The 26,584-nt window shown below is 43.0% G+C and overlaps 1 protein-coding gene across 4 annotated transcripts in view; it reads left to right on the top strand.

Annotated features, from left to right (window-relative positions):
- The window catches only part of LOC146866146 (bile acid-CoA:amino acid N-acyltransferase-like), a 268,476-nt gene extending 250,817 nt beyond the window's left edge, over window positions 1–17,659 (top strand). For all 4 annotated transcript variants that reach the window (XM_085633929.1, XM_085633921.1, XM_085633947.1 and 1 more), the window contains exon 4: window positions 16,672–17,659. In XM_085633929.1, coding sequence (XP_085490055.1) covers window positions 16,672–17,268 — 597 coding nt within the window. In that variant the 3' untranslated portion in view covers window positions 17,269–17,659. The remainder of the gene's footprint in view (window positions 1–16,671) is intronic.
- Window positions 17,660–26,584: the final 8,925 nt, after the last annotated feature.

Here is a 26,584-nt window from a genome sequence, read left to right as displayed (position 1 = left end):
GTTCTCCACGAGATGTTGGATTGTTGGTAGCCATTTTACGCTGTCTCGCGACAGTTCGCGGCCGCATTATCGTCATTTGTCGCGCGATCACGTCATTTGTCGCGCAATCACGTCTTTCTTCTCGCGATCATGCACCGCGCGAGTATGAGAAGATTGAGATCTCGAACACGTCATTCTACATCGCGAGCCAGAGGATGAGGACGCGGGCACGTCTAATCGAACGCGAACAGGAGAAAGAGATCCTGAACACGTCATATCCAACGCGACAGGGACAAAGAAGAGAATGCGATCATGTCGGCGGAAGTAATCTGAAGCTCGAGAACTCAACAACGTAAAATTTTCAATTTGGAGAGGAATATCAGTTCTAGCATCATGAAACCTTCTGCAAATGCTGATTTTGGATGAAAACAACTCCTTTTATTGACATTTGGCTTTCCTTTTTTGTGCAAGGAGTCATTTTTTTAAAAGGTGGAGAGAGGGAGGAAGTGACACAGAATCTCCAACTTCCTGTTCCTGTCCAGCAGGCTCCTCCCAGTGCTTTGTCCATCTCCTGCTCATTCTGCCTTTGGATTTGGAGCTGGAAAGATCACTCTTTTTTTCTGCTGCATCATTGCAATTGGATTTGAGGATTTTTGGAATAGTATATGTTACAAGTAAGTGGTTGTTGTGTTTGTTTGATTGTGGGCATTGCAGTTGTTGTAACTACAATTTATTTTTGATAATTAATTATCATCATTCCTTTTTTATTTTTTTTATTTTGTGGGTAGTAGTAGTAGTAGGCCCGAGCTAGCCATGGACATGGCCTCATGGGTGTGTGTGTGCATGATGAAGCAACTGTTCCTTTTGTTGTTTTTTGAATGTATTTCATTTTCAAGCACATTTAGGGCATGGATGGCATTGGATTGAGTTGGGGAAGTGTGCTTTTTGGGGGTGGCCTTTGTGATGTTGTTGGGCCTGGTCATGTGGCTGGTGGCCATTTTGAAGCCTAGGCCTGCAAGCTTGCCTGGCCTTGTCTGCCAACAGGCCTGCTTTTTCATCCACTAGGATCAGAGCAGGTAGCCACAGCTTTATTAATCAAGTGTTTTCTGTGTGGTCTGTTGAATTTAGACATCATTTAGGGCATGGATGGCATTGGATTGAGTTGGGGAAGTGTGTTTTTTGGGGTGGCCTTTGTGATGTTGTTGGGCCTGGCCATGTGGCTGGTGGCCATTTTGAAGCCTAGGCCTGCAAGCTTGCCTGGCCTTGTCTGCCAACAGGCCTGCTTTTTCATCCACTAGGATCAGAGCAGGTAGCCACAGCTTTATTAATCAAGTGTTTTCTGTGTGATCTGTTGAATTTAGACATCATTTAGGGCATGGATGACATTGGATTGAGTTGGGGAAGTGTGTTTTTTGGGGTGGCCTTTGTGATGTTGTTGGGCCTGGCCATGTGGCTGGTGGCCATTTTGAAGCCTAGGCCTGCAAGATTGCCTGGCCTTGTCTGCCAACAGGCCTGCTTTTTCATCCACTAGGATCAGAGCAGGTAGCCACAGCTTTATTAATCAAGTGTTTTCTGTGTGATCTGTTGAATTTAGACATCATTTAGGGCATGGATGGCATTGGATTGAGTTGGGGAAGTGTGTTTTTTGAGGTGGCCTTTGTGATGTTGTTGGGCCTGGCCATGTGGCTGGTGGCCATTTTGAAGCCTAGTTCTGCAAGCTTGCCTGGCCTTGTCTGCCAACAGGCCTGCTTTTTCATCCACTAGGATCAGAGCAGGTAGCCACAGCTTTATTAATCAAGTGTTTTCTGTGTGTTCTGTTGAATTTAGACATCATTTAGGGCATGGATGGCATTGGATTGAGTTGGGGAAGTGTGTTTTTTGGGGTGGCCTTTGTGATGTTGTTGGGCCTGGCCATGTGGCTGGTGGCCATTTTGAAGCCTAGTTCTGCAAGCTTTCCTGGCCTTGTCTGCCAACAGGCCTGCTTTTTCATCCACTAGGATCAGAGCAGGTAGCCACAGCTTTATTAATCAAGTGTTTTCTGTGTGATCTGTTGAATTTAGACATAATTTAGGGTATGGATGGCATTGGATTGAGTTGGGGAAGTGTGTTTTTTGGGGTGGCCTTTGTGATGTTGTTGGGCCTGGCCATGTGGCTGGTGGCCATTTTGAAGCCTAGGCCTGCAAGCTTGCCTGGCCTTTTCTGCCAACAGGCCTGCTTTTTCATCCACTAGGATCAGAGCAGGTAGCCACAGCTTTATTAATCAAGTGTTTTCTGTGTGGTCTGTTGAATTTAGACATCATTTAGGGCATGGATGGCATTGGATTGAGTTGGGGAAGTGTGTTTTTTTGGGGTGGGCTTTCTGATGTTGTTGGGCCTGGCCATGTGGCTGGTGGCCATTGTGAAGCCTAGGCCTGCAAGCTTGTCTGGCCTTGTCTGCCAACAGGCCAGCTTTCATCCAGTAGGATCAGAGCAGGTAGCCACAGCTTTATTAATCAAGTGTTTTGTTTTCTGTGTGGTCTGTTGAATTTAGACATCATTTAGGGCATGGATGGCATTGGATTGAGTTAGGGGAAGTGTGTTTTTTGGGGCGGCCTTTCTGATGTTGGTTGTCTTAAAGACATGCTTTTGTTTTATGTGTCTGGGGTGTTGGTGTGCAATGCATGCACCCTGCAGACCTTTTTGGGGCCTGTGAATGTTCGTATTTCCATTTTGTTGCATTAAAAAGGCAGAGCAGTGTGCTTTAGCATGCATCCTTTACCTGGCTTTTATAGGCCTTTTGTCAGCTCCTGGTGTTTCCCAGGCCCCCGGCTTGTTTGTGATTTGTGAGTGTCCATGTGGGTGGTGGCCTTTTTGGGTGTTTTTTTGACTGTGAGTTATTAGTGTCCTGCTTTTGCCTTAGGCCTGCATGGTTTTTCTATTGGCTATTTGGCTTACTGCTTCCATCCATCCATCCCCTTTGCCAGCAGCTGCTCCATGGATGCTGAGATGCTCAAATAATTTAATGGTCCACCCCACTTTCATTACATTTTTATTTTGGTGGTTATTATTAACTTTCCTATCCTTCCTGAGAGTGTAGTGTGTGGCTGTACACAGAAGTATAACATAGCTCTAGTGAAAAAAAAAGTCATAAATGGCTAGACTATCTTTTGTTTGCACTAGTACAGTACTAAGTAAGCGAACCACAACAACAAATGCAACATTTCACTGATGTTCTTCTCCTGTCTTATTTGCTTTTAGGTGCACAAAAGACAGAGTAGGAGGTGTCATCAGCATCACCCGGCTACCCGTTGTACTGCCAGCCAGACAGAAGTCCTGCTGCGCATCACGTCCACGTGTGACCAGAACTTGTTGTGCATCTGCATCCTGCCTGACATCTGAAGAAGATGGCCCCAAAGAAAGGTACCAGGTCCAGTACCAAGAAAGTTGCCGGTGAGAAGAACGAACAGAAAAAGGAAGTGCCATTAACCACGACTGGTGGTGTGCCGGCCAATGTTTTTTTTGGCACCAAAGCGTTGTCCGGGAACCAAGCTGGGAGCAGCACAGCGGTCCAACCCCACCAACCTAGGCCCAAGGGCTTTAGTGTCGCAGAGGTAGCCAGTCTACTAACGAGCAGCGATGTTGAAGAAATGTCATTACCGCAAAGTAGTACACAATCAAGTTCAACGCAGGCGCAAACTCAGCAGATCAGTGTGCAGCCGCCGCAACAAGAACAGCAGCAGCCGCCGCAACAAGAACAGCAGCAGCAGCCGCCGCAACAAGAACAGCAGCACCCGCCGCAACAAGAACAGCAGCACCCGCTGCAACAGGAACAGCAGCACCCGCCGCAACAAGAACAGCAGCAGCTGCCGCAACAGCCCACCATAGTAGTTGTTGCTCCTGACGTAGGGGCATTTCAGGAAATCGAGCTTCCTGCAGACAAAGTGGAGCAAAGTCAAACCACTGTTTCAGAAGATCTATTGTCTTCCAGACCACCAGCAAGGAAAAGGAGGCTTAGTCCATCATCTTCTTCTTCAAGCCCTGCTTCTGATGATCGTGATGACACTTGGGTCCCACCAGCACGGTCTGAGAGTGATATACGCCACAAGACAATGCTTCTGAAAAGGAAGGTCCCAGAAAAACTTGGAGTTATGGAGGTAGATGTAGAAGAGGGGGGTGATGATGTTGATGAAGACGAGCCAGTCATCACGCACATTACTCCCGCCCCAAAGGGATTAGAGACCAACATTCTCACCCTATCCAGAAAGGCTGCTACTGAGCGGGATGTAGCACGGATCTCACCAACACAGGTTACACCACCACTACCTCCAGCTGCCATATTTTCCAAGGCCCGGCAGGGACCTACATCCAGCTCATCCATCTCAGTAGGTAGTGGTAGTAAAAGTCACAGTGTAGGTGCACAGGGGCACACATTTTCAAACACCCCCTCTAGTTCATCTGGTGTTGAAAGTGGCACATCCAGCAGTGCCAGAAAGTTCTCCTCCCCAGTTTGGGACTTCTTTTCTGTTAGCGCCAAGGAGGAGAACGTTGCTATATGCTCAATTTGTCGGCAAGGTGTTCGGCGTGGTAAGCTTGGTACAAATTATGGTACCGGAGGACAAGCAAGTCATCTCAGAATACACCACACTATCGTGTGGGAGGATCACCTACTTAAGTTAAAAGAAAGTAGAAAAACTCAACCCATTGAAGTTGGTCAGGATGAATCAGAGAGCGATATTATTGCGGTGGCAGGTGAAGAGGGAGGCATTTCTAGCCCTGTCCCCAGTACTGCAGTGGTGGTAACGCCCACATCCTCCTCAGTAACATCAGAGTGGCACCGCAGTAAGAGCCATACTCAGAGTCTGTGTGAGACACCAAGGCGACCGGCGAGTACCTCAATGAGACAATCTGTGTCGTTGAGCCGTAGTGGGTTAATGAAAACAGCACCTCTAAGGAAAGTAAGCCAGCCTACCATTGAGAGCATGTTTAGGTTGGAGGGGCAGTTCCAACGCAACCACCCAACGGCACGATTGTACAATGCGAAGCTGGCTAAAATGTTAGCGCTGGACCTTCTTCCTTTTTCATTTGTGGAAGGGGTGGGTTTCCTTGAATTTGTGTCTGCCATCTGCCCGAAATGGAAAGTTCCCAGCCGGTCCTATTTCGCAAGAATTGCTGTTCCGGCACTACATCATGATGTGCTGGAATTGGTTGGACACGCTTTGCAGAAGAGTGCTGTGCACAATTTCCACCTGACAACCGACATGTGGAGCAGTTGCCAAGCCATAGTTTACATGTGCATCACTGCACAATGGATCTCTTTTGTGGGGGTTAAAGATAAACTATCTGCACGAGGTGTTGTTGACACAGCTGCGATATTTGAAGGTACTCGGAAACATGCAACTGTAGCCATGTTCGCCATGGAGAAATCTCAAACGGCTCAAAACATTTTACACGAGTTTCGCACAAAGGTTTTGGAATGGCTGCAGCCCAGAGGGCTTCGTATTGGTTTTGTTGCCACAGACAATGGCAGTAATGTACTTAAGGCCATGGAACTTGGTTCCTATTTCAGGGTTCCGTGTTTGGCGCACTGCATAAACAATATAGTTCAAGACTTTCTGAAAAAAGAACCCATAGTCAGCAATTTACTGGCCATCTGCCGAAGAATATGCACTCATTTCAGCCATTCTTTTAAAGCTCGGAAGCAGCTGAGGATCATCCAACGTGAACTTAGGATGCCAGTCAAGGCACTCATCCAGGAGGTGGCAACACGTTGGAACTCAACGTATTACATGCTTGATCGTCTGTCCGAACAGCACATGTCACTCCATGAATATGTCTGGAAAAGAAGAGGGGATGCTGCTAGTGCTACTGTTAAAGGCATGATCCTTGACATGGAGCAATGGAGCCTAATTAAATGCCTGACTGAGATGCTTTCTCCTTTTGAGGTCTTCCCACGTGAAGTCAGCAAGGAGGACTGTACAATGGGCCAAGCTATCCCATTATTGCAAATGCTAGAGTATGAGCTGAATAATGTGTCTGAATCATACAAAGGTGTAGAGGACAGAAGGCAAGCCCATGACTTGGTGGAGAGCTTATCCCGGCGCTTAACTGAAAATGTAAGGTTACAAAATAAAATTTTGTCACAAGAACATTACATTTGTGCCACAATACTGGATCCACGTGCAAAATTGTGACTACTGAAGACATTCCTTGCTTTTTCCGACAATGATGTTGCCCGCTACAAAAGATGTATAGCTGAAGCAGCCAGTAAGTTGGAAAACGAATGGCTGCTAATTAAAAGCCCGCAAGATCAATCCACAAGAAGTACTGATACTGAAGCAGGCCATGCAGAATCAAGTGCAACTTCGTCGGCTGAGGGCAGTGCGGTTGGCTCACAATCACAACACTCACCATCACTATCGACTACAGAAACAATAACTGGATCATTAGGCCGAGCACAATCATTATCATTACAGGATTGGTATGTAAAGATGGGCTATTGTAAGCACAGTGCTGATGCACAGAAAAAACAGCACAAAAGCTTACCAGCAGCAACCCTGAACATTGAGCGGATAGTCCAGGCCTATCTGGACGACCCAACAGAGGTGTACGTTGATCAGGTGACGGAAGTATTGTGTCAGATGATTACCTACTACTAGCTGAACCCCCAGAGTTTGAGGACGAGCTATACTTCCCTGACAATTAGGCTCGCACTTACTGTCTTCCTCCCTTTTTTCCCCCTTTGTTTGTGTCTGTTCTTCCGGTTATAAACTTGTGAATCACAACCAATCCATTACCACCGTCTTCTACTCTTCTAATTTAATATACAAGTTTCAGGTGTCTGCTATTTGACAGTACAGTCCTCCGAATCCAGCTCCTCCGCTCCATCATACTAAATCTCCTGCTCAATTCCATTTCCCTCATGAATGATGATTGGATGATGGTAACAACAAATTCAAACTTTCCTCGTCCTTCCAAAACAAGTGGACCATGAATCAGATGACTACTATAGCTATCCTCTTTTCAGAGCCGAGAGAGACTGGCCATTAACTGAAAATAAGATGGAACAGGTAATGATTGATGCCATGCATTGGAGGCAGAGTCGCAGACTGAATGATTTAGATTTTGTTGTGTTTGTTGCGCAAGAATTTATGTAATTGTGCACTGCCACTAATCAACTTTCTACAGAACACACTAATTTTCCCCTTCTTGCAAATAAGAAATTTGTACTTCTCCTGCATCTTGGTGTTACATTGCTTTTAATTCAATACAGGAAGGGGACTCACTCAATCTGCGCAATGCGTATGACTGTGACACAACAGCACCGTCCATCATGATGATGGCGAAATAGACGGCCCGTTAACTTAAGATGAGAAGGAACAGGTAATTATTGATGCCATGCATTGGCCGCAGAGTCGCAGACTGAATGTTGTAGATTTTTTTGTGTTTGTTGCGCATGAATTTATGTAATTGTGCACTGCCACTAATCAACTTTCTACAGAACACACTAATTTTCCCCTTCTTGCAAATAAGAAATTTGTACTTCTCCTGCATCTTGGTGATACATTGCTTTTAATTCAATACAGGAAGGGGACTCACTCAATCTGCGCAATGCGTATGACTGTGACACAACAGCACCGTCCATCATGATGATGGCGAAATAGACGGCCTGTTAACTTAAGATGAGAAGGAACAGGTAATGATTGATGCCATGCATTGGCCGCAGAGTCGCAGACTGAATGTTGTAGATTTTGTTGTGTTTGTTGCGCATGAATTTATGTAATTGTGCACTGCCACTAATCAACTTTCTACAGAACACACTAATTTTCCCCTTCTTGCAAATAAGAAATTTGTACTTCTCCTGCATCTTGGTGATACATTGCTTTTAATTCAATACAGGAAGGGGACTCACTCAATCTGCGCAATGCAAATGACTGTGACACAACAGCACCGTCCATCATGATGATGGCGAAAGAGATGGCCCGTTAACTTAAGATGAGAAGGAACAGGTAATGAATGATGACAATTAATGGCATGCATTGGACACCTGACTCTGAGCTATTGGTCTTTGTGTTTGCGTTGTTTGTTTGTTGTGCAAAAAGTGATGTCAAAGTATACTAGTAGTAATCTATCTTTCTGTACACAATAAAGAATGACTCAAGTCAGTAATATTTATATTTCTACTCTTGTTGTGTCATAAAAATTTTACTTATACTGCAGGCCGATCTTCACAGTCAGTCAGTAAAAGTATCAGAGATGATGATGAAGTCAGGAGGAAGTTACAGGAGTGGCATTAAATGGAAAAGCCTAAAGGTAAACACGTCAACAACAACCACAGCAGACCCAAATGTCTGTGTAGAAGTTGAATAGAGTGTAGCGGTGGGATGACTGCAGTGCATTGATTTTACTAACTTAAACTGTAAAATGCTATGTTTGGAATGGATAATGTGCTTTGCGTTTGTCCAACTCTTTGAGAGAAAAAAAAAGGACTCTAAAGTGTTAACGTAGGATGTGCTAATGCTAAGCACTGTGGGCCTGCTCTCTCCTGTTACTGTTGAAGGTCAATGCTGGAAACAGACTAGAGTAGAGATGATGCATACATGCCACCTCGGAAAGTGTTCTTGTTGCACTACACCATCACTTGTGTATTTGTTTTAACTTTCTTTCTCAATATCCCCTTTGGTTTTCCATCTACAATTACAGGCCAGGCCTTGCCCTAAACTTTGTAAAACATTACAATGCATATTAATTACCATACCAATCCATCACCTTTTTTTTTCCAGCCGGGCAGTGGCGAGGCGACACACCCAAGATTGATGGACGAGAGGAGCAAGAGGAATGCGGAGATGCAAATCCAGTTCACATTTTTGACCAGGATAAGACAGTAACAGTATCCACTTTTATCTTCTTTTAAATAATTTGATTAATATCTTGCATACAATCTTTACAACAGTGTGTTCTTGGAGTTGTTATCACCATTAGGTTTGCTCTGTGTTTACGTTTCTTCCCTACCAATATTTAAAATTTCACAGCCACAGTGGGGGGGGCACCGGAGATGGCACGGTGGCGGCGGGCAGCCGCCAGACGGTGGCGCCGTACCGCTGGAGGGTGGTGGCTGGGGCCCGGGCCACGGGAGGAGGCTTCCACAATTGCAGCCGCAGTCTCCTCCTCCTCCTCGGCTAAGACCACCAGCCGCCGGTATTCTCGCTGGATTGCCTCCAGCTTCCGGCACCGTGCCTTGGCGGCCAACTCCCTTCGATTTAGTTTAGGAGTAGCTGTGTATCAAAAAGAAAAAAACAAGACAATTGTAAAATATACTCTTCGAAAAACAGTAAGACAAGTTAATTATTTATACACATAGTAGCATGGTAGAGTAGCACTATAAAGCACAGTAGTACATAACATTTTAAATCGCGCCCGTCCTTCTTCCTTCCACCCGTCTTTCACTTTTTAGTTGAACAGCGCACCAGGTGCTCTTCTCCATAAAACTTTCAAAGCGGAGTTGAAATTAGATAGATGAGGCCATTGGTTACTCAATACTCTCGCTCCTATGCCAATTAAAGGGATTCTAGTCTTATAGTTCACACTTCAAACGTTCACAACAACTCATACTTACTACTTACGACATCGTATGGCGGGCGGACTTTGTCCGCCCGCCATCCTCACGCTAAAAAGGGTGGGGGTCCCGTGGGGACAATTAATTAGGATGATGCGCCCGGCACAGTGGCTGGTGAATCCTGTTTTTTTTACATTCTGGTTGGCGGTGCCGAAAGCAATGCTAAAAATACATGTTGTGCTGCTTTTCCAAGCACAACATGACGGGCCCCGCACGGAGCCTGTCACGTTTTGCTTGGAAAGGCGGGGGGTACCATAGCATAGGTAGGTACCCTCCATGGGGGCACCCAAGCATACTCTGCAATGTCTGCATGCCTTTCCGTGGCGGACGGCAATGCCGCCACGCAAAGGCATTCCAAAATGCAGATTATATGGCTGGCGGTGTGTTCAGAGAGACACCACCGGCATATTGAACCCTTTTCCGCCTGGTCGACATGTGGGGGGTCTGAATAATTTCTACAGGGATGGCGGAGGTTTGCCCCTGCGGTGTCGGCAGTGAATTCCAGCCGGCCCGGCGGGGGCAATACGTCCACCATCCTAATGGGGCCCTAAGTCACAACTGTACAGTATACATATACATACAGTACACCCTTGCAGTGAGTGTGCTGTCAAGTTCAACAATAGTTAAGGATTATGAATCTAATTTTCCACCGCCTGCCACTGGTGCTGCCACTCCCCCTACCGCTCCATCGTCGGTATTGGCAGCAACTGCCGCATCCTCACCCTCCGCGTCGCCTTGTTCGCTGGCCCCGGCACTGGTGGTCGGTAGTGCGCCTAGAAATCATTACACATTTATTAGGCGTCATATACACCTCCCCCCTATTGATCAGTTGCAAGGTTGAAAAATGAGTTAATACTAACATACATCACTAGTACAAATCAGGTAGTAGTAGAGTAGATACTAATAGTTATATATGATCATTGTAGCCTTTGCTTAATTAGCCATAGCCATGCTACCATTTTACCTTTGTGGCTTTTATTTTTGCACATGTGACGTTACCTTTACCTTGCAGCTTCCTAAGACACCTTTGAGCTCACATGACCTACCTCACACTGCTACTGTCTAGTCTACGCGCTGCGTACAAGCGGTCAACAAAGATTAACAAGCCACTTTTTTAGGAAGTACTGGTGTACTACTGTTACTGTTAGTCCATATTGCTTATCCATAGATGCTACACTTTTTGGCACGGCTGAGAAATGCTTGCAAGTTGCAATATACTAATGCACACCATTTCTTTTTTCGCATTACAGACGCAAGATTCCCTTCTACGAACCAGAGCTTCTGAATGATGCAACAACTACCAGTACTAGGTTCTTCTAAGGTGAGGGGTCCCTTTACTCACATCTTCTTTTATACATTTATATAAACTAAATTGCTATGGGATGGTGGTGCTGCCTTCCACCACTGTTCAGTTATCATGATTTAATTCCCAACTGTATAAGTGTAACAATGTATATTGTTTTAATGTTATTGATTTTCCGGTTGGTGCTGCTAAGAAAACAGTGTACAGACCTTCTCAAATTGAAATAAACATTTTGAACTTACATAGACTTGGTGGTATTTGGTGTGGACTAACTTACACGAGTGAGCAAATTAAAGTAAGGGTGTGCATGTGAATTGCTTCCACGACTGAGAGGTTGGGTGTGTTATGTTCTGGGTTGTCTACTTGTTGTGTATCTTGGGGGGAGGGTTCCGAGACCTAATAGTTATGACAAGACAGTACTATAGTCAAGCAGTGGAATTGTGGTGGGTGCGCAATTTCTGATTGAGGTGTGCAAGGAAGGTCCAACCTACCATGACCAACATCCTATTTTCTGGTGCAAATGTATGTGCAAGATCCCTACAACAGTAGTATGTCCTATAGGGTATCATATCAAAATAGTAATAAATCTGGTAGGGCTGTTGTTGCTGTGAATTTTCAAAGCCTCAAGATCAATAAGAGTAAAAGTAGTACAAGACGACGACCCAACGGATTGGACTCAATGGCTCGAGCTACTGGTGAATATGAGTTTTATATTACAACCTTTCACAAAGAGTGGCACTGGCCAACTGGGCAAGACTAGCTACTACAGTACAGACAGACTGATAGTATGTAGTAGTAGTAGTACTCAGAGTCATCATAGCGGAGGCAGGGATAAGATTTTTGAAACCGTACAGATCGAAGGATAATTGGTGGTAAAAAAATAGCATTTGGAAACAAACAATAGTTCGGGAAAAATATGGGGCAGTAAAAGTTATGGAATAAGAAATATTATTAAAAACAAGAAGACTTACTGGGGCCAGCAGAGGAGCCCTCAGCTGTGTCCTCCTGGTGGTGTTCTTCCTGTCCCGCCGACTGCCCAGTCCCTGTCGGTCTGCCCCTGGGTGCTGATGAACAGGAAAGATATAAGAAAGAGACAAACATTGATGGATGGTGTCAAACAAATACAATATTTTTCAACAACGGTAAAAAAACACTTATGTAAACAACAATTGCAATAACTACATTGACCGATCTCATCTGGTCAACATGTAATATCGGGGGATTCGCAGTTCGACTACTTAAGTTACTATTTATCAACAGTAATCCAGTCTTCCATTCTGATTCCAGAAAAATAAGTTACAACTAAGCCTAAGTAAAACGTACCACCCAACCTAGCCCACCTATTCCAGGCATGCCAATTGTACATTAAGTATGCATTTCCACTGTATTCCTCAACACTGCGTATGGTCAAATCATGGAGGACACATGAACATGACTACATTTTTTGTATACACCAAATTTTGGTTTGATTGATGCTGATCTGCTACTGCTAAGTAACTGCTAAGCCTACCACCACTCATTGAACAAACTAGAAAAGGTTCTAAAGACTGCCGTACTAGCAGCACGTCACATAACTGAGTGAGGGGGCATCACGCATACCACTAACAAATTAGAAGCTCATACAAAGTAGTGTACCTAAACATCAATCCGCCCCTATCTATTAGTGACGGGACAAAGTAAGGAGTGGACTAGAGTCACTGTAGCATTACGTAACTTCATTTCTCTAAAATAAACTCGTAAAGAATTACGCTAAGCAAGCGCAAACGCAAAGCTGCAAACAAGTAAGATTAGTAGTAGCGCAGAAGAGCACCATAATCACAGAAGACTTTTAAACGTTATTAACCTGGAATGTATTGTAAGCAGCAACATTCTAGCTAGTTGGAAGGAAAAAAAATATTCGCAATATATAACACAGAGCAGAAGAACAGACACAAAGTTGTAGTAATTAAATATGTACTCACCAAGCCCCGGGACCTCCACTCCTAGCAGGTCCAGCAGGTCCTGCTCACGGTCCAGGATGTCGGACCACCGGTGCGTCAGCTGTGCCTGGGTGCGCCGGACCCCAGAGATACCCGACACTGTCCGGCGCACCTTCCCCCACCGCTGCCGACGCTCCCGGAGGCCGTACCCGGACCCAGGCCTGCCACCTGCTGCCAGGGTTGAGGGGAGGTGGCGCTGCACAAAGAAAATTAGTGCAGCCAACTCCACCTCCCCAAATAAGGCCCGTGCCTGCACCCCTTGTGGGCGCCGCCTTCTGCAAGGAAGGCGGTCGCGGCTCTGGCTGCGCCGGCGAACAGCCCTACCCTTGGACATGGTTCTGGGGACGGGGCGGTAAAGAAAAGGTAAAATAAATAAAGGAGTAAAGGAAATAAATAGCAGGCAATAGAAAGAGAAAAAGTAGCTAAAAAACAAAAAAAAAGTAGACAAAAACCAAAAATATAGAAGAAAGAAAATAGTTAGAGAAATAATAAGTAATAAAGATCCCAAAAAAGTGGCTATAAACAAAGGATTGAAAAGATTTTAAGAGGATTGAAAATCAGGCCCCAGAACCATGCAATAGAGTGAAAAACAAGATGGCCACGCCCATTGCGACCACGTGCGCAAGTTCGCGCGATATTTTCTCCCCGAGCAAGCGAAAAGCAACGCGTTCAAGTAAAAGCGGTCGCGAACAGGAAATATCGACCGCGAACGGGCACGAACATCCATTGCGCGACCCGGAACAGGAAGTAAGCATCGCGAGAGGGCGGGACAAGTGAAAACAAGCTGGCCGCGCCCGTGAGCAACCGCATGGGCAAGTTGGCGACCCGCAATCACGCAAAAAATACCGCGAACAGGCGGGAAAAAAACTTCCGCGTCTTCGCGAAATTTCCGGCGTGTTTGCGGAGATTTTCAGCATTTTCGCGATAATTTGCGAAAGTTAATTTCGCAAATTCCGCCCACCCCTACTAAAAACATGTTTCTCCAATTAAAAACGTAAAACGTTTTGAGGATAGCACCCAATATATAAAAGAATAGCGCAGCAGCGTGGCACCTAGTACTCAGGTAGTCCACCAGCCTGCAATAAAGTATTTGGCAGGGATCGCTGTACATAGAGACCAGTAGCCCAGCCACAGCAGGCTTTCTACTGTCTTAAGAGGACCCCGACCTATGTGGCCAAAGTCACTCCACCTGACCCATGGACCGAGAAATACCTGCAAAGGCACCCCAGTCAACACCACAGCATCGTGAACATCCTTGAGCATCTTAACCTCCTGGATCCTCAACATCAGGACCACTCCATTGATGTCTATTGCTGTCATGCTGTTAAGTGGGGAACTGGACTAGAAGAGCTCTGGTGCTAGGTAACTGTCAAGATCTACCCTATTTGCCCCACAGACCTTCTCCCTGCTGAATTTGGCCACCCAAGCCAGATTGGAGTATTCAAACTAACTTTTAAAAACTTTTTAAAACTTTTCTTATTTTTACGGTCATCAATGTTTGTTTGTGGTCTGTATTTCCAGATCCCTCTGATGGATTTGCTCATTTGGACTCTAAAAAATCATAAAAATATAATCTATCATTATAAATTGGTGTTGTGTTTCCTTTGTGTTGTGTGCCTTTCTTATTTTGTTGTTTCGTACTATTAGATGCCTTGCTGCTCAAAGCCATAGCTACTCAGGGTTGAGTGTAAGGTTGTGCAAACGAACCTGACTGGACCAAAGGCAGTTTTTGCAAATTTATTCCACAGTAAGTCTGCTCAGCCATACCATATAATAAACCCAAAACCTCACATTAGTCTTTGGAGTTGAAGGCTTGATAGTTCACAAAAAGATGAAATTAGCCCAAGCTGAAAAGAAGGCACCTAGATGAAGTATTACTGTTTTGATTCATATGGCTTTCTCTGACACAGGTTGTAACCAAGGTCAGAGACAAAGCGCTCTGTAATTCCATGCACTAATCTAATATGATTGTGGATGCTTATAACATTTGAGCCAGAAAATTAATCTATTAATACTTTGCTGAGAGTCAATTTACAGGAGGGATACTGATAATTATTCCAGTCTGGAAAAAAGATTGCATGTTTTCCCAAGTGCTGGACTGATTCATGTGATGTATATTTTATGTAAGGGGCAGTGGTTCTGGAACAATTGTCAGAGTAAGGATGCTGCCATCAATGTTACATCACGGAAGTCATAAGAACTGTGAAATATCCAAGCATGACACAAAGAACAAGGGCTGCAATTGAGTCACGCACATTCAGCAAGAAAGGATATTGTATTTTGGAGCACACTGTCACAAATATAGTACTAAAGCATGGTGTGGTAGCACACCGTCATTTACAGATAAAACATTCTTCATTGAAATAGCCGCTGAATTTGTAAAGGCATTCAGTTTTACTGATAAAACTATTTAATGCACAAATGATATTGTGTGAAAATCGTGTTCCATTGAATATTTGTCAATTGCGCATCAGGTAAAGTGTCTCAATTTGTTATGACCCTAATAAAATCTTTATTTCCATCACACATCAGAATTACAAAAAGGGCTTTGTTTGTGCTTTCTTAACTGTTGATATATTGTGGACCAGTTCTGCTGATCATTTACATGTATTTAAATGTTGTTGTGTGTTACAAAAATGACATCCTACAGCCTTTCCTTTCACACCAGCAAGACAAAATCCTCTCACTTTGCAGTCAAAGAAAATTAAGCACAGATTTCAATATGAAATTATTAAGCAGCAATATGTTAGAAGACATAGTCTGACATCTTAACCTCTTTCTTTGAACATAGAGCAAATGTGACAAGATAAAAACAACAGATGCTTTCTTCATGAAGCAACTCCTTCCTAAGCAACACTTAAAATTTTGGGGCAGATTTATGAGCCCCTTGCGCCACTTTTGCGTCACTTTTCCCATGTTAAAAGTGACGCAAAAGTGGCGCAAGGGGCTCATAAAATTAAGTGTTGCTTAGGAAGGAGTTGCTTCATGAAGAAAGCATCTATTCCCTAGAAAAGAAAAGAAAATCCTATTTAAATGTGCAAGTTAATGTTTGCATAAGAGTTCTGAATGTAAAAGTTTCATCCAGTTGGAAATTTAACATGCATAAATCTTACACATATAAGTATTCCTCAATGAAAATTACTGCTGTGATTTTTCAGGAGCACTCCTAGAATTCAATGTTGGTTATTTGCACCACATGAATAACATGCATGGGATAGCAGGTCTCGGTTGAGGTTTAGTTCAGCTCCAGGCCCAGCAGTGGCACGGGGCACTGTTAGTGCCTCCTTAGTTGCCTCTCTCCCACCTTTTTTATGGTGGGCTCACCACTGTGAATGGGCCGGTGGACAGAAAACTTAGAATATGCTTGGTAGTCCCCCGGTGGGACCCACCAGCATATTCCTGCTCCTGGCTTTTGCGAGATCCTGGATCCCCGGTGGACATCGGTCCTATGGCGAGCCCATCACTTCACTCATAATACTGCGGGCGGGCCTGCATTGGGGCAGTAGTCGGACTGCCACTGCATAAGGTGTTCCTATGGACCGCCATACTCGTAATAAGGCCCTGTGTTTAGATTTACAATAGAGCTTGTAGGATTGTGTATTGAGGAAGCAAACCGAGATACTAGTTCACACAACAACCATTATTGCAATATGTTCTGAGGCAAGCCAATTTTTGTACATCCCCTTTGAAGGAAGGGCCATCAATAACTTGACATTATGAAGGTCTTACTTTGTATTGTGCTGTTAAAATAACATTGTCCATGATTGGAGGAGTTATTATTGAACTAGCATGATATTTCCCTTTTGTTTGTTTCTCAGGTTCTAGGCCCCAAGGTTGGAGTGATCTCAGTTTGCAAAGGAGCAGAGATTGGTTTGTCCATGGCGTCTTATCTGAAGCAAGTGACTGCAACTGTGTCTATCAATGGGCCAAATATGATCACTGGAAACTCACTTCGTTATAAAGACATCTGCATCCCTGGTAGTCCCTACAGAGCTGAAAGGCTTTGTTTGAATGAGTCTGGGACTATGACTTTCTCCACCATGATAGGAGATTCGCAAGAGAATGAAAAGAGTTTGATCCCGGTGGAGAAGGCACAGGGTCATATCCTGTTTGTGGTTGGAGGTAAAGATGCAAACTTTAACAGCAAAGGGTTTGCAAATGAGATGCTGGCTAGGATGAGGAAACACAAGAACATGAGAGGCCAGCTCCTGCTCTATCCAGACGCTGGCCATCTTATCGAGCCACCAGGCTCCCCGTTCTGCCCTATGTCAATCAATCCCTTCTTCCCTTTGCCTTTGATATGGGGTGGGGAACTTGCAGCTCACGGGATGGCACAAGAGCATGCCTGGCAGGAGGTGCAAAGGTTTTTAAGAACCCATCTCGAAGTTGCAAACGCTGCTGTCAGCAAACTCTAGAAACAAGTGACATTTGGAATTTGCAAAGGAAATTAGGTCCTGCTCGTTATTGCAACACAAGTTAATGCCTTGATACATTTTAAATATAGGAAATAAAACATATGGATACTGCAAGTAAGAAATACATGCCAAATATAGTTCAGTGTTCCCCTGGATTGAACAACTGACGTTTAACTAATTGTGAGCAACCATGAGGCAACATGCTTGCACTTAATAAAACTTCTTAAATAAGAAAAATTGTGGTTTTATACGGTGTTATTGTTTTGTATGCACATACAGAGTTATGCATGGACTTGCTTAGAGTTTGTGAACGAGCACTGCAAATACAAAACTGTACCGGAAATGTAAAAATCTGATTAATAAATATAAACTGCACACCTTAGACCATAAACGGCTCCCTTTGCACACTTTAATCAGTATTTTAGTCCTTGTTTTAATTTTTTTTATCTGAGTTTTAATGAATAGGAAATAATGTTTAATTAATTTTGAATCTGAGCGAACTCATTTGCGATTTATGAACTACACTGTTGTAAATCTCTCTTATCTCTCCGAGTCTTCTACTTGGCCGGTTGGTGTTCTGTGGCCAGTTTTTTATTCTTTAAGATTGTGCCGCTGGAGCTGCCATTTTGATAGCATGCTCTCCTTGTTTTTTGGCTGCCACCCGCCCTATTTATACATGACGGTGGCATGGATGCAAGCAACGGGCGCGCCGCTGGTGCTCTGAAGGTGCACCAAAGACAAACCTGTCTGCACCCGCATGCACCCGGTTGAGACCAGAGACCAGCCAGCCACTATGCCTAAAATCTTGTCTACACCTCAGCGTAACTTAGAGCTTTCCATTCAGTGAGATGTTCTCTTTGCCCCTGGTTACTAATGTAATTTAAAGAATCTGCCCCTTTCATAAAACCTGTGAAGATGTCAAATCTTTAGAACATAGGGGCTTATTCACAAGCCCAGTGCACCGCAGGAATATCCCTTTTTTTGATGTTCCTGTGGTGCACAGTGCAGACCCATATCTACGAGGCCACTGAAAGCCATTCTGCATGGCTTTTCATGGCCTCGTAGATATGATGTTAGGCAAAGCAGCATTCATCGATGCACTGCCTCACACTGCCTTGGGAGGTGTACCATGGGCATTGCTGTGGGTGTTCCCACTCAACGTCCATGGTTTTTTACGCATTCGCAGATTTACAACATGCCGTAAATCTGGGAATGCGTCAAAACCATGTGCCTCCCAAGGGGTGGCATACCACTTCTATTTGTGAAGGAAGGTGTCCCTTCCTGCACAAAACAACCTGATTTCAACGCAGGTATCTTTGCACCATAGTACAAGGGTGTCTGCGTTGGTGCTTGGCATCCATTTGTGCACCTGCACAGTGTAAGAGGACAGGAATGTACCATATCTCATAGATATGGTACAGTTCTGCCCTTTTCTTCTGGATTAGGGCACAGTCTTAAGACTGTCTTAAGTCTGTCTTAAGTCTGTCTTAAGTCAAACTTAAGACAAAATGCTAACTTTACTACTACTAAATGCCTTCTGTGAATACCAAAAATAGTAGGACAGACTTAAGACAGACTTAAGATAGACTTAAGACAGACTTAAGACAAACTTAGGACAGACTTAAGACAGACTTAAGACAGACTTAAGACAAAATCCTAACTTTTCTACTACTAAATGCCTTCTGTGAATACCAAAAGTAGTAAGTTTAGGATTTTGTCTTAAGTTAGTTCTATGAATCGGGCCCTTCATGCTTATTTTCCCTCAGGAATTTTTGGAGATGATTTCTTATTTTCTCGTAGACCATACCAAACTTATTATTATAGGAGATTTCAATCACTGAGTTAATGAGGAAAATAGTTGCCAGAAGACCTGAAACGTAATAGTTTTTTCAAACAGCTTAAACCTTAAACAACATGTGTATACACCTACACGTGTTAAGGGTCATACGCTTGACCAAGTTTGGGCAGTGAATCTTTCTTTAAAAAATGTAGCAGTCCTACCTTGTATTTGATCTGGAAACTCTCTCACTAACTTTAATCTTTAAGGTATACAACAACACAATCCTGAATCCAGATTAAACAAATATTTCCAGAGCTAGTCTAGAGTGAAATGGACAGTTTTTGCAACACTTTGATGTCTGCTTCTGTTCAAGATGCCCTTTTAATGGAAAAGGAAAAGGAATTTATTTTTGGTTACTCAAGGCCAGGGACACACATGTCCCTCTGTGAGAAATCGGGTTGTGGGTTGAATGGCGTGAAATCCCTGTTCAAGTAATAGCCACAATACCCGTCAGGGTATACCACAAAAGTAAATACATTGACCTGCTTTCACCTTTCTGATAGTACAATATGAGATGGTCCCAGTGAACAATATTAAGCCACAGAACACATTAGAAAAATTATATTCAACAAAATATAAATACAATGCATAGATTGAATGATTGAGCAGTGTTATTTAATCACACCGTTATATCCACAGATGCATAAATTACAAAATCAAATTCATACACAAAGTGCCCAGAAGAACAAGGAAAAGCAAGGGCTGGTAGGGAAAGTCGGTGATTTTGTGAGGATTTGAGTGATGTGAAGAGATGAGGGATGTGCAAGTAATAAATCCTAGTTTCAACAATACAAATTCATGGTCAGTTATTCCGTCATTAATCACAGTTGTTTACATGATTTAGAATAGCCAAGCTACACAGAAAAAAACACAGTAGAACAATCTCTGTTGTTGGTGGCTGGCTCAGACGAAAGTGTCGACGTTTCGACCCCATATATATTGTAGGCTTCTTGGCACCTTAATTGGGGGTCTTCCTCAGGACAGTGATAAGGGAATGGGCACCTAGGGTTCAAGTGAAACAATATATGTAACTACCTAAATGGCAGGAGAACAATAAAAAAACAATAATGCATGGGCGAAGTCCCAAGAATTACCGTAAGGGGCCCTACAGGGAAGGCTGTGGTGAAAAGGATCGGGCACGTAGGCTCCAATACACAAAGAGAGCGGGATACCAGCACCTGCAAAAGTAAGGTGTAGTATTCACACATACATATATATATACATATATATATATATATATATATATATATATATATATATATATATATATTCACTGAAAAAACCATAGGTTTCACACATGTTATAGTTTGCTGGACATTTTACTGATAAAAAACCAATGAAATTCCCCCGTTATAGTTACTGTAGGCAACTATAACTCACGCAACCGTAATCCTCTGCTGATGCTAATACTGTATTTAGACACTTATTTGCCCATGTCTTCTTCCATTAAATTTTAGCTATACATATATTACAAATATTTTTTTTTCATAAAGACACATATGTCATCAGCAGAGGAGTACGGTCGCGTTAGTTATAGTTGCCTACAGTAACTATAACGGGGGAATTTCATTGGTTTTTTATCAGTAAAATGTCCAGCTAACTATAACATGTGTGAAACCTATGGTTTTTTCAGTGAATTTGCAAGGTTTTTTAAATGCTAATTCCTAACTATAACGTGTGTGAAACCTATGGTTTTTTCAGTGAATTTGTACGGTTTTTTAAATGCTAAGTTACTTTACGGCATTTGTGGCGTGCGCGCCCACTTAACGCAGTTCGTTCCGTGCGCGCGCGGTGCGCTTTGCGCACCGCGTGCCCACATTACGCTAGATGGGCCATGAACGCACGATGCGCTTCGCGCACCGTGCGCACATGGAGGACATATGATGAGCATCGTTGTGACAGGTAAAATATATGTTTTGTTTTGAATTAATAAGCCATGCACAAATGGTGCTCTTCGGGCACCATTAGCAGACGGGGTGGGGAGAATGTGGATATTTTTTTGTTTTTTTTAATTTGTGATACCGTACGCGTACGGTAACCGTAATCGGCGAAATTTTCAAAAAAATTAAAATTGCCTTTTTTCACTTGGGGGATCGTTGGGGACTCCCTCGACATGGCTAGGTGCTTGGGAGCTGTCTAAACAGCCCCTTTACATGTTTTTGCACTTTGTTTTTCAACCCCCTGTCAGAGTGCGAGAGAGAAAATGGCAGCCGCCGCTTCCTGGTTTCGACCGATTCGAATGTTTACTAAGATCTAACGGCCAATCAGAATCGCGCTCGCGCACGTCACCGTACGCGTACGGTAAGCGCACCGTAAGCGCACAGTAAGCTGGCTCAGATATATATATTGATTTAAAGGCTATTTTCTCAGAATCTACTGAACAGATTTACACCAAACCTACAAAAGGCACTTCCTTGACCTGAGGACTACCTCTCTGCCAAATTTCATTAAATTCTGTTCAGCCGTTCGGGCTGTAGCTCTGTCTAAAGGTCCTATGGAAAAATGCATGGGAAAAACGCGTTTTGGGACCCCCCTTTTATCTCAGCCCCCGCTTGACGAATCCCCCCGAGACTTTCAGGGTAGGAGCAGAGCGTAGCGCCCCACCTATTTTGAAAAATTCGCGAGGATTCGTCGACCGGCGCCAAAGTTATTCAAAATAGAATGTTGCGGATTTCCTATGGTAAGAGGGTCCTAACTATAACTACCTACTGGCGACCGCCAGTAGGTAATATATATATATATATATATATATATATATATATATATATATATATATATATATTCACTGAAAAAACCATAGGTTTCACACATGTTATAGTTAGCTGGACATTTTACTGATAAAAAACCAATGAAATTCCCCCGTTATAGTTAGTGCAGGCAACTATACCTCACGCGACCGCAATCCTCTGCTGATGCTAATACTGTATTTAGACACTTATTTGCCCATGTCTTCTTCCATTAAATTTTAGCTATACATATATTACAAATATTTTTTTTTCATAAAGACACATATGTCATCAGCAGAGGATTGCGGTCGCGTGAGTTATAGTTGCCTGCACTAACTATAACGGGGGAATTTCATTGGTTTTTTATCAGTAAAATGTCCAGCTAACTATAACATGTGTGAAACCTATGGTTTTTTCAGTGAATTTGCAAGGTTTTTTAAATGCTAATTCCTAACTATAACGTGTGTGAAACCTATGGTTTTTTCAGTGAATTTGTACGTTTTTTTAAATGCTAAGTTACTTTACGCCATTCGTGGCAGTTCGTACCGTGCGCGCACAGTGAGCACGCGGTGCGCTTCGCGCACCGCGCGCCCACTTTACGCAGTTAGTGCCGTGCCCACGTTACGCGGGATGGGCCATGTACGCACGATGCGCTTCGCGCACCGTGCGCACATGGAGGACATATTATGCGCTTCGTTGTGAAAGGTAATCTTTTTTATTTTCATTTGTAAATCAATTGCCATTCACGAATGGTGCACTTCGGGCACCATTTGCACACGGGGTGTGGATAGTGTGGATAGTATTTTTTTTTTTTATTAATTTTTACCGTCCGCGTACGGTAAGCGTAATCGGCGTTTTTTCGAAAAAAAATAAAATTGAATTTTTGGCCTTGAGGGGAATTTGGGGACATCTTCATCATTGCTAGGTGGTTAGGAACTAAATACAATGCCCCTTTAGATGTTTTTTGCCTTTGTTTCTGCTGCCTCACTCAGAGTGCGAGAGAGAAAATGGCGGCCACCGCTTCCTGATTTCGTCCGATTCGAATGTTTACTAAGATCTAACAGCCAATCAGAATCGCGCTCGCGCACGTCACCGTACGCGTACGGTAAGCTTACCGTAAGCGCACGGTAAGCGCACCGTAAGCTGGCTCAGATATATATATTGATTTAAATGCTATTTTCTCAGGAACTACTGAACAGATTTACACCAGACCTACAAAAGGCACTTCCTTGACCTGAGGACTACCTCTGTGCCAAATTTCAAGTAACTCTGTTCAGCCGTTCGGGCTGTAGCTGTGTCTAAAGGTCCTATGGAAAAATGCATGGGAAAAACGCGTTTTGGGACCCCCCTTTTTTCTCAGCCCCCGCTTGACGAATCCCCCCGAGACTTTCAGGGTAAGAGCGGAGCGTAGCGCCCCACCTATTTTAGAAATTCCGCGAGGATTCGTCGACCGGCGCCAAAGTGATTCCAAATAGAATGTTGCGGATTTCCTATGGAAACAGGGTCCTAACTATAACTATCTACTGGCGACCGCCAGTAGATAATATATATATATATATATATATACATATATATATATACCCATCAACAAAGGTGCCTGCTAAGGAAGAGCCCACGACCGGTGAGTATTCAGCTGTAGAATCTTTATTGAAGGCACTGCAAACAGGGAAACCTGATGACATCGGAGAATGAAGTCCTGCTTCCCGACGCGTTTCGTGCTCGATAGCACTTAATCATGGGCTGCAATGTTCAAAGTTCGGGAGGGCGGCAAGACGCAATTTAAGGCATCAGTGTTTGACGAGGATCCCGCCTCAGTGGGCGTGGCCACAACCAGTGGCATCATGGATCATGTAGTCTCTTGTGTAACCCCAGTGGGCTGCATGCCGCTTTCTAATGTATTTCTCCTGCTAAAGTGTAGGGAGTACTTTTTTTCTCTACAATCTTATTGACAGTGTGTGTGCATGTAGAAACCATTCTTTGATAAGCATTTGTGTTTTTCATGTATTTGTAGACAGATAACTGTGCTGTTTTTATATTTTGGTAGAATTAGAAACCAGTCATTGTTTATGAATTTGTGAAATGAGTTATATTATGTTTCTATACTAAAATGTTGTACTACTTCTAGATGAAGAAATGTGTTTTGGTATAGTACAAGGGATAGTGTTGTTTGTCTAGAACCACACAGTGAGTATGTGTGCATTTGGGAACCACTGTGAAAGAAGCATTTGGTAACATCATGTATTTGCTGACAGATAACTGTTTTAACCTGTCATGTTGTGAAGTTTTAGTAGCATTAGAAGACAGTTATGGCTTATGCTTTGATTAAATGAGTCAGGCTTTGACAGAAAAGTGCAGTCCTGAAATATGTAGATTGTGTGCAGTTCCCTTACCACTTGCACTGTAGTGAATGAGTTTTGGTAAACTCCTAGGTATAGTGGTTGTTGTCTAGAATCACAGTGTGAGTCTGTGTGCATTTGGGAACCACTGTGAGAGAAGCATTTGGTAACATCGTGTATTTTTTAGCAGATAACTCTTTTAAAACCTGTCATGTTGTCAAGTTTTAGTAGCATTAGAAGCTAGTCTTTGCTTATGCATTGATAAAATGAGTCAGGGTTTGACACTAAGGTGCAGTACCATGTACTATTCTCTTCAGTGTGGCAGAACTAAACATTTAAAAGTTTTACCTAAGCACTGTCCTAGAAGTAGTCTGATTATTTAGTCAGTTTCTAAGTACCAAATAGATTGCTTCAAATGTCTATGCAGTATGCATGTAGTGTTCTAACATACTATACACTTGTCGTTTACACCTTCAATTCCCTAGTCAGTATCCATACACTTCCAGGAAACATCCTGTCACTTCCTTTGCAGTCCTCTAGAGACCCATTCAACAGCATGTACTAATCCATTCACTGTGCCAAACCCTAATAAATTCACCCAGGCACTGTCCTTGCAGTACTCTAATCATTCAGTCAGTACCCAAGTACTCATCCAGTGACCCAGGCCTTAGTATATGGACTGCTTCAAACCCCTATCCACTATGTATGCAGTCCTCTAACCACCTACACAATTGTCTTTCACACCATCAATTCCCTAGTCAGTATCCATACACTCCCAGGAAACACCCTGTCACTAACTTTGCAGTCTTCTAGAGAACCATTCAGCATCATGTACTAATCCATTCACTGTGCGAAAACTCAAACACTTATAAATTCACCAAGATACTATCTTTGCAGTACTCTAATCATTCAGTCAGTGCCTAAGTATTCATGCACTGAGCCAGGCCTTAGCACATGGACTGCTTCAAACCCCTATCCACTATGCATGCAGTCTTCTAACCACCAAGACACTTGTCTTTCACACTTTCAATTTCCAAGTCAGTATCCATACAGTCCAGCAAACATCTTCTCACTGCCTTTGCACTCCTCTAGTGACCCATTCAGTACCAAGTACTAATCCATTCCCTGTGCGAAAAGCCTAACACTTATAAATTCACCTAGGCACTCTCCTTGCTGTACTCTAATCATTCAGTCAGTACCCAAGTAGTCATGCAGTGAGCCAGGCCTTAGCACATGGACTGCTTTAAATGCCTATGCAGTATGGATGCAGTCCTCTAATCATCTACACAGTTGTGTTTCACACCTTCAATTACCTAGTTAGTATTCATACTCTTCTAGCAAACACCCTGTCACTCACCCTGTATGTCTCCTTATAGTACTGAAAGCATTTAGTCAGTTAGCATGTAGAGTTTTAGTGAGGTAGGCTTTAGGGCATGAACTGCTTCAAAGTAGTATGCACTATGCATGTAGTATTTTAACCATTGTCACACTTGTGGTTCAGGGCCATAGTTTCTTAGTCAGTATTTATATAAAATGTGTTTGGACAGTAATGGAATAGTATCATTTTGAAAGTTATTAATATACATTTATTTTTGATTCTTTTTTACAGATACAGAACAGGAGTGTTTCTCATCTGTTTGCACTCTTCTCGTGCAAGATTGTTTGGATGAAGGGTCCTTAGGTGTTTCATCATACTTGCTGTGCCGCATGAGTATTTTTTGTTAGGATCCCCTCGTAACAGAACTCTTTTGAAAATCTTGTGCATGAGAAAGGTGGTATTGGTCTTTGTTTGCCCCTCGAGAAAAGTAGAAAATTTCCACATCACTGAAGGAAAACGTTGTGGGCGTGGTACATCCTCCAAAAATTCAACTTTAGATTTGGTGAATATTTTATAGCGACATAATTTACAGTTTTTGTAAGTTAAAGTTAAAAAAATGTTTTAGCTGTGTGCATTTTATATTTCTGTGATTTGTATTTTGAGAATGGCATGTTGGGTTTTTTTTAACAATCTTTGAGATTGTGTTTTTTTTGCCCGCTGTTACGTGATGAGTATGATTGAAATCACTATTTTTAGTGAAATTTAATATATTCTGAGAACAGCAAAAAAGGCAAAAAAATTACTTTGTGGAAATTATGCTGTGTTGTAAAAAATGTATTATTACATGTTATAATTTTTTTTTCCTTTTCTTTCACAGATCCAAATTTTAAAATAAGCAATTTATATGAATTTATATTTGAATGAAAAACAGAAAAAAATGTATCCCATTTTTTATTCCTATTACTGTGAAGGTAAGTTTAACTAAGTCTCAATATGCAGAATGAAGAGGCCTGCAAGAAGCTACAAAGTTGAAACACGTTTCTAAAAACACTCTGTTTATGTCGTTTTGAAATCTGACCATAATCAGAGATCATGT

This window comes from Triturus cristatus, chromosome 2_1, assembly GCF_964204655.1.
Source record: "Triturus cristatus chromosome 2_1, aTriCri1.1, whole genome shotgun sequence".
NCBI classification, from domain to species: Eukaryota; Metazoa; Chordata; class Amphibia; order Caudata; family Salamandridae; genus Triturus; species Triturus cristatus.
Note: the sequence above shows the minus strand (reverse complement) of the source record. Positions and strands in the feature narration are given on the sequence as shown.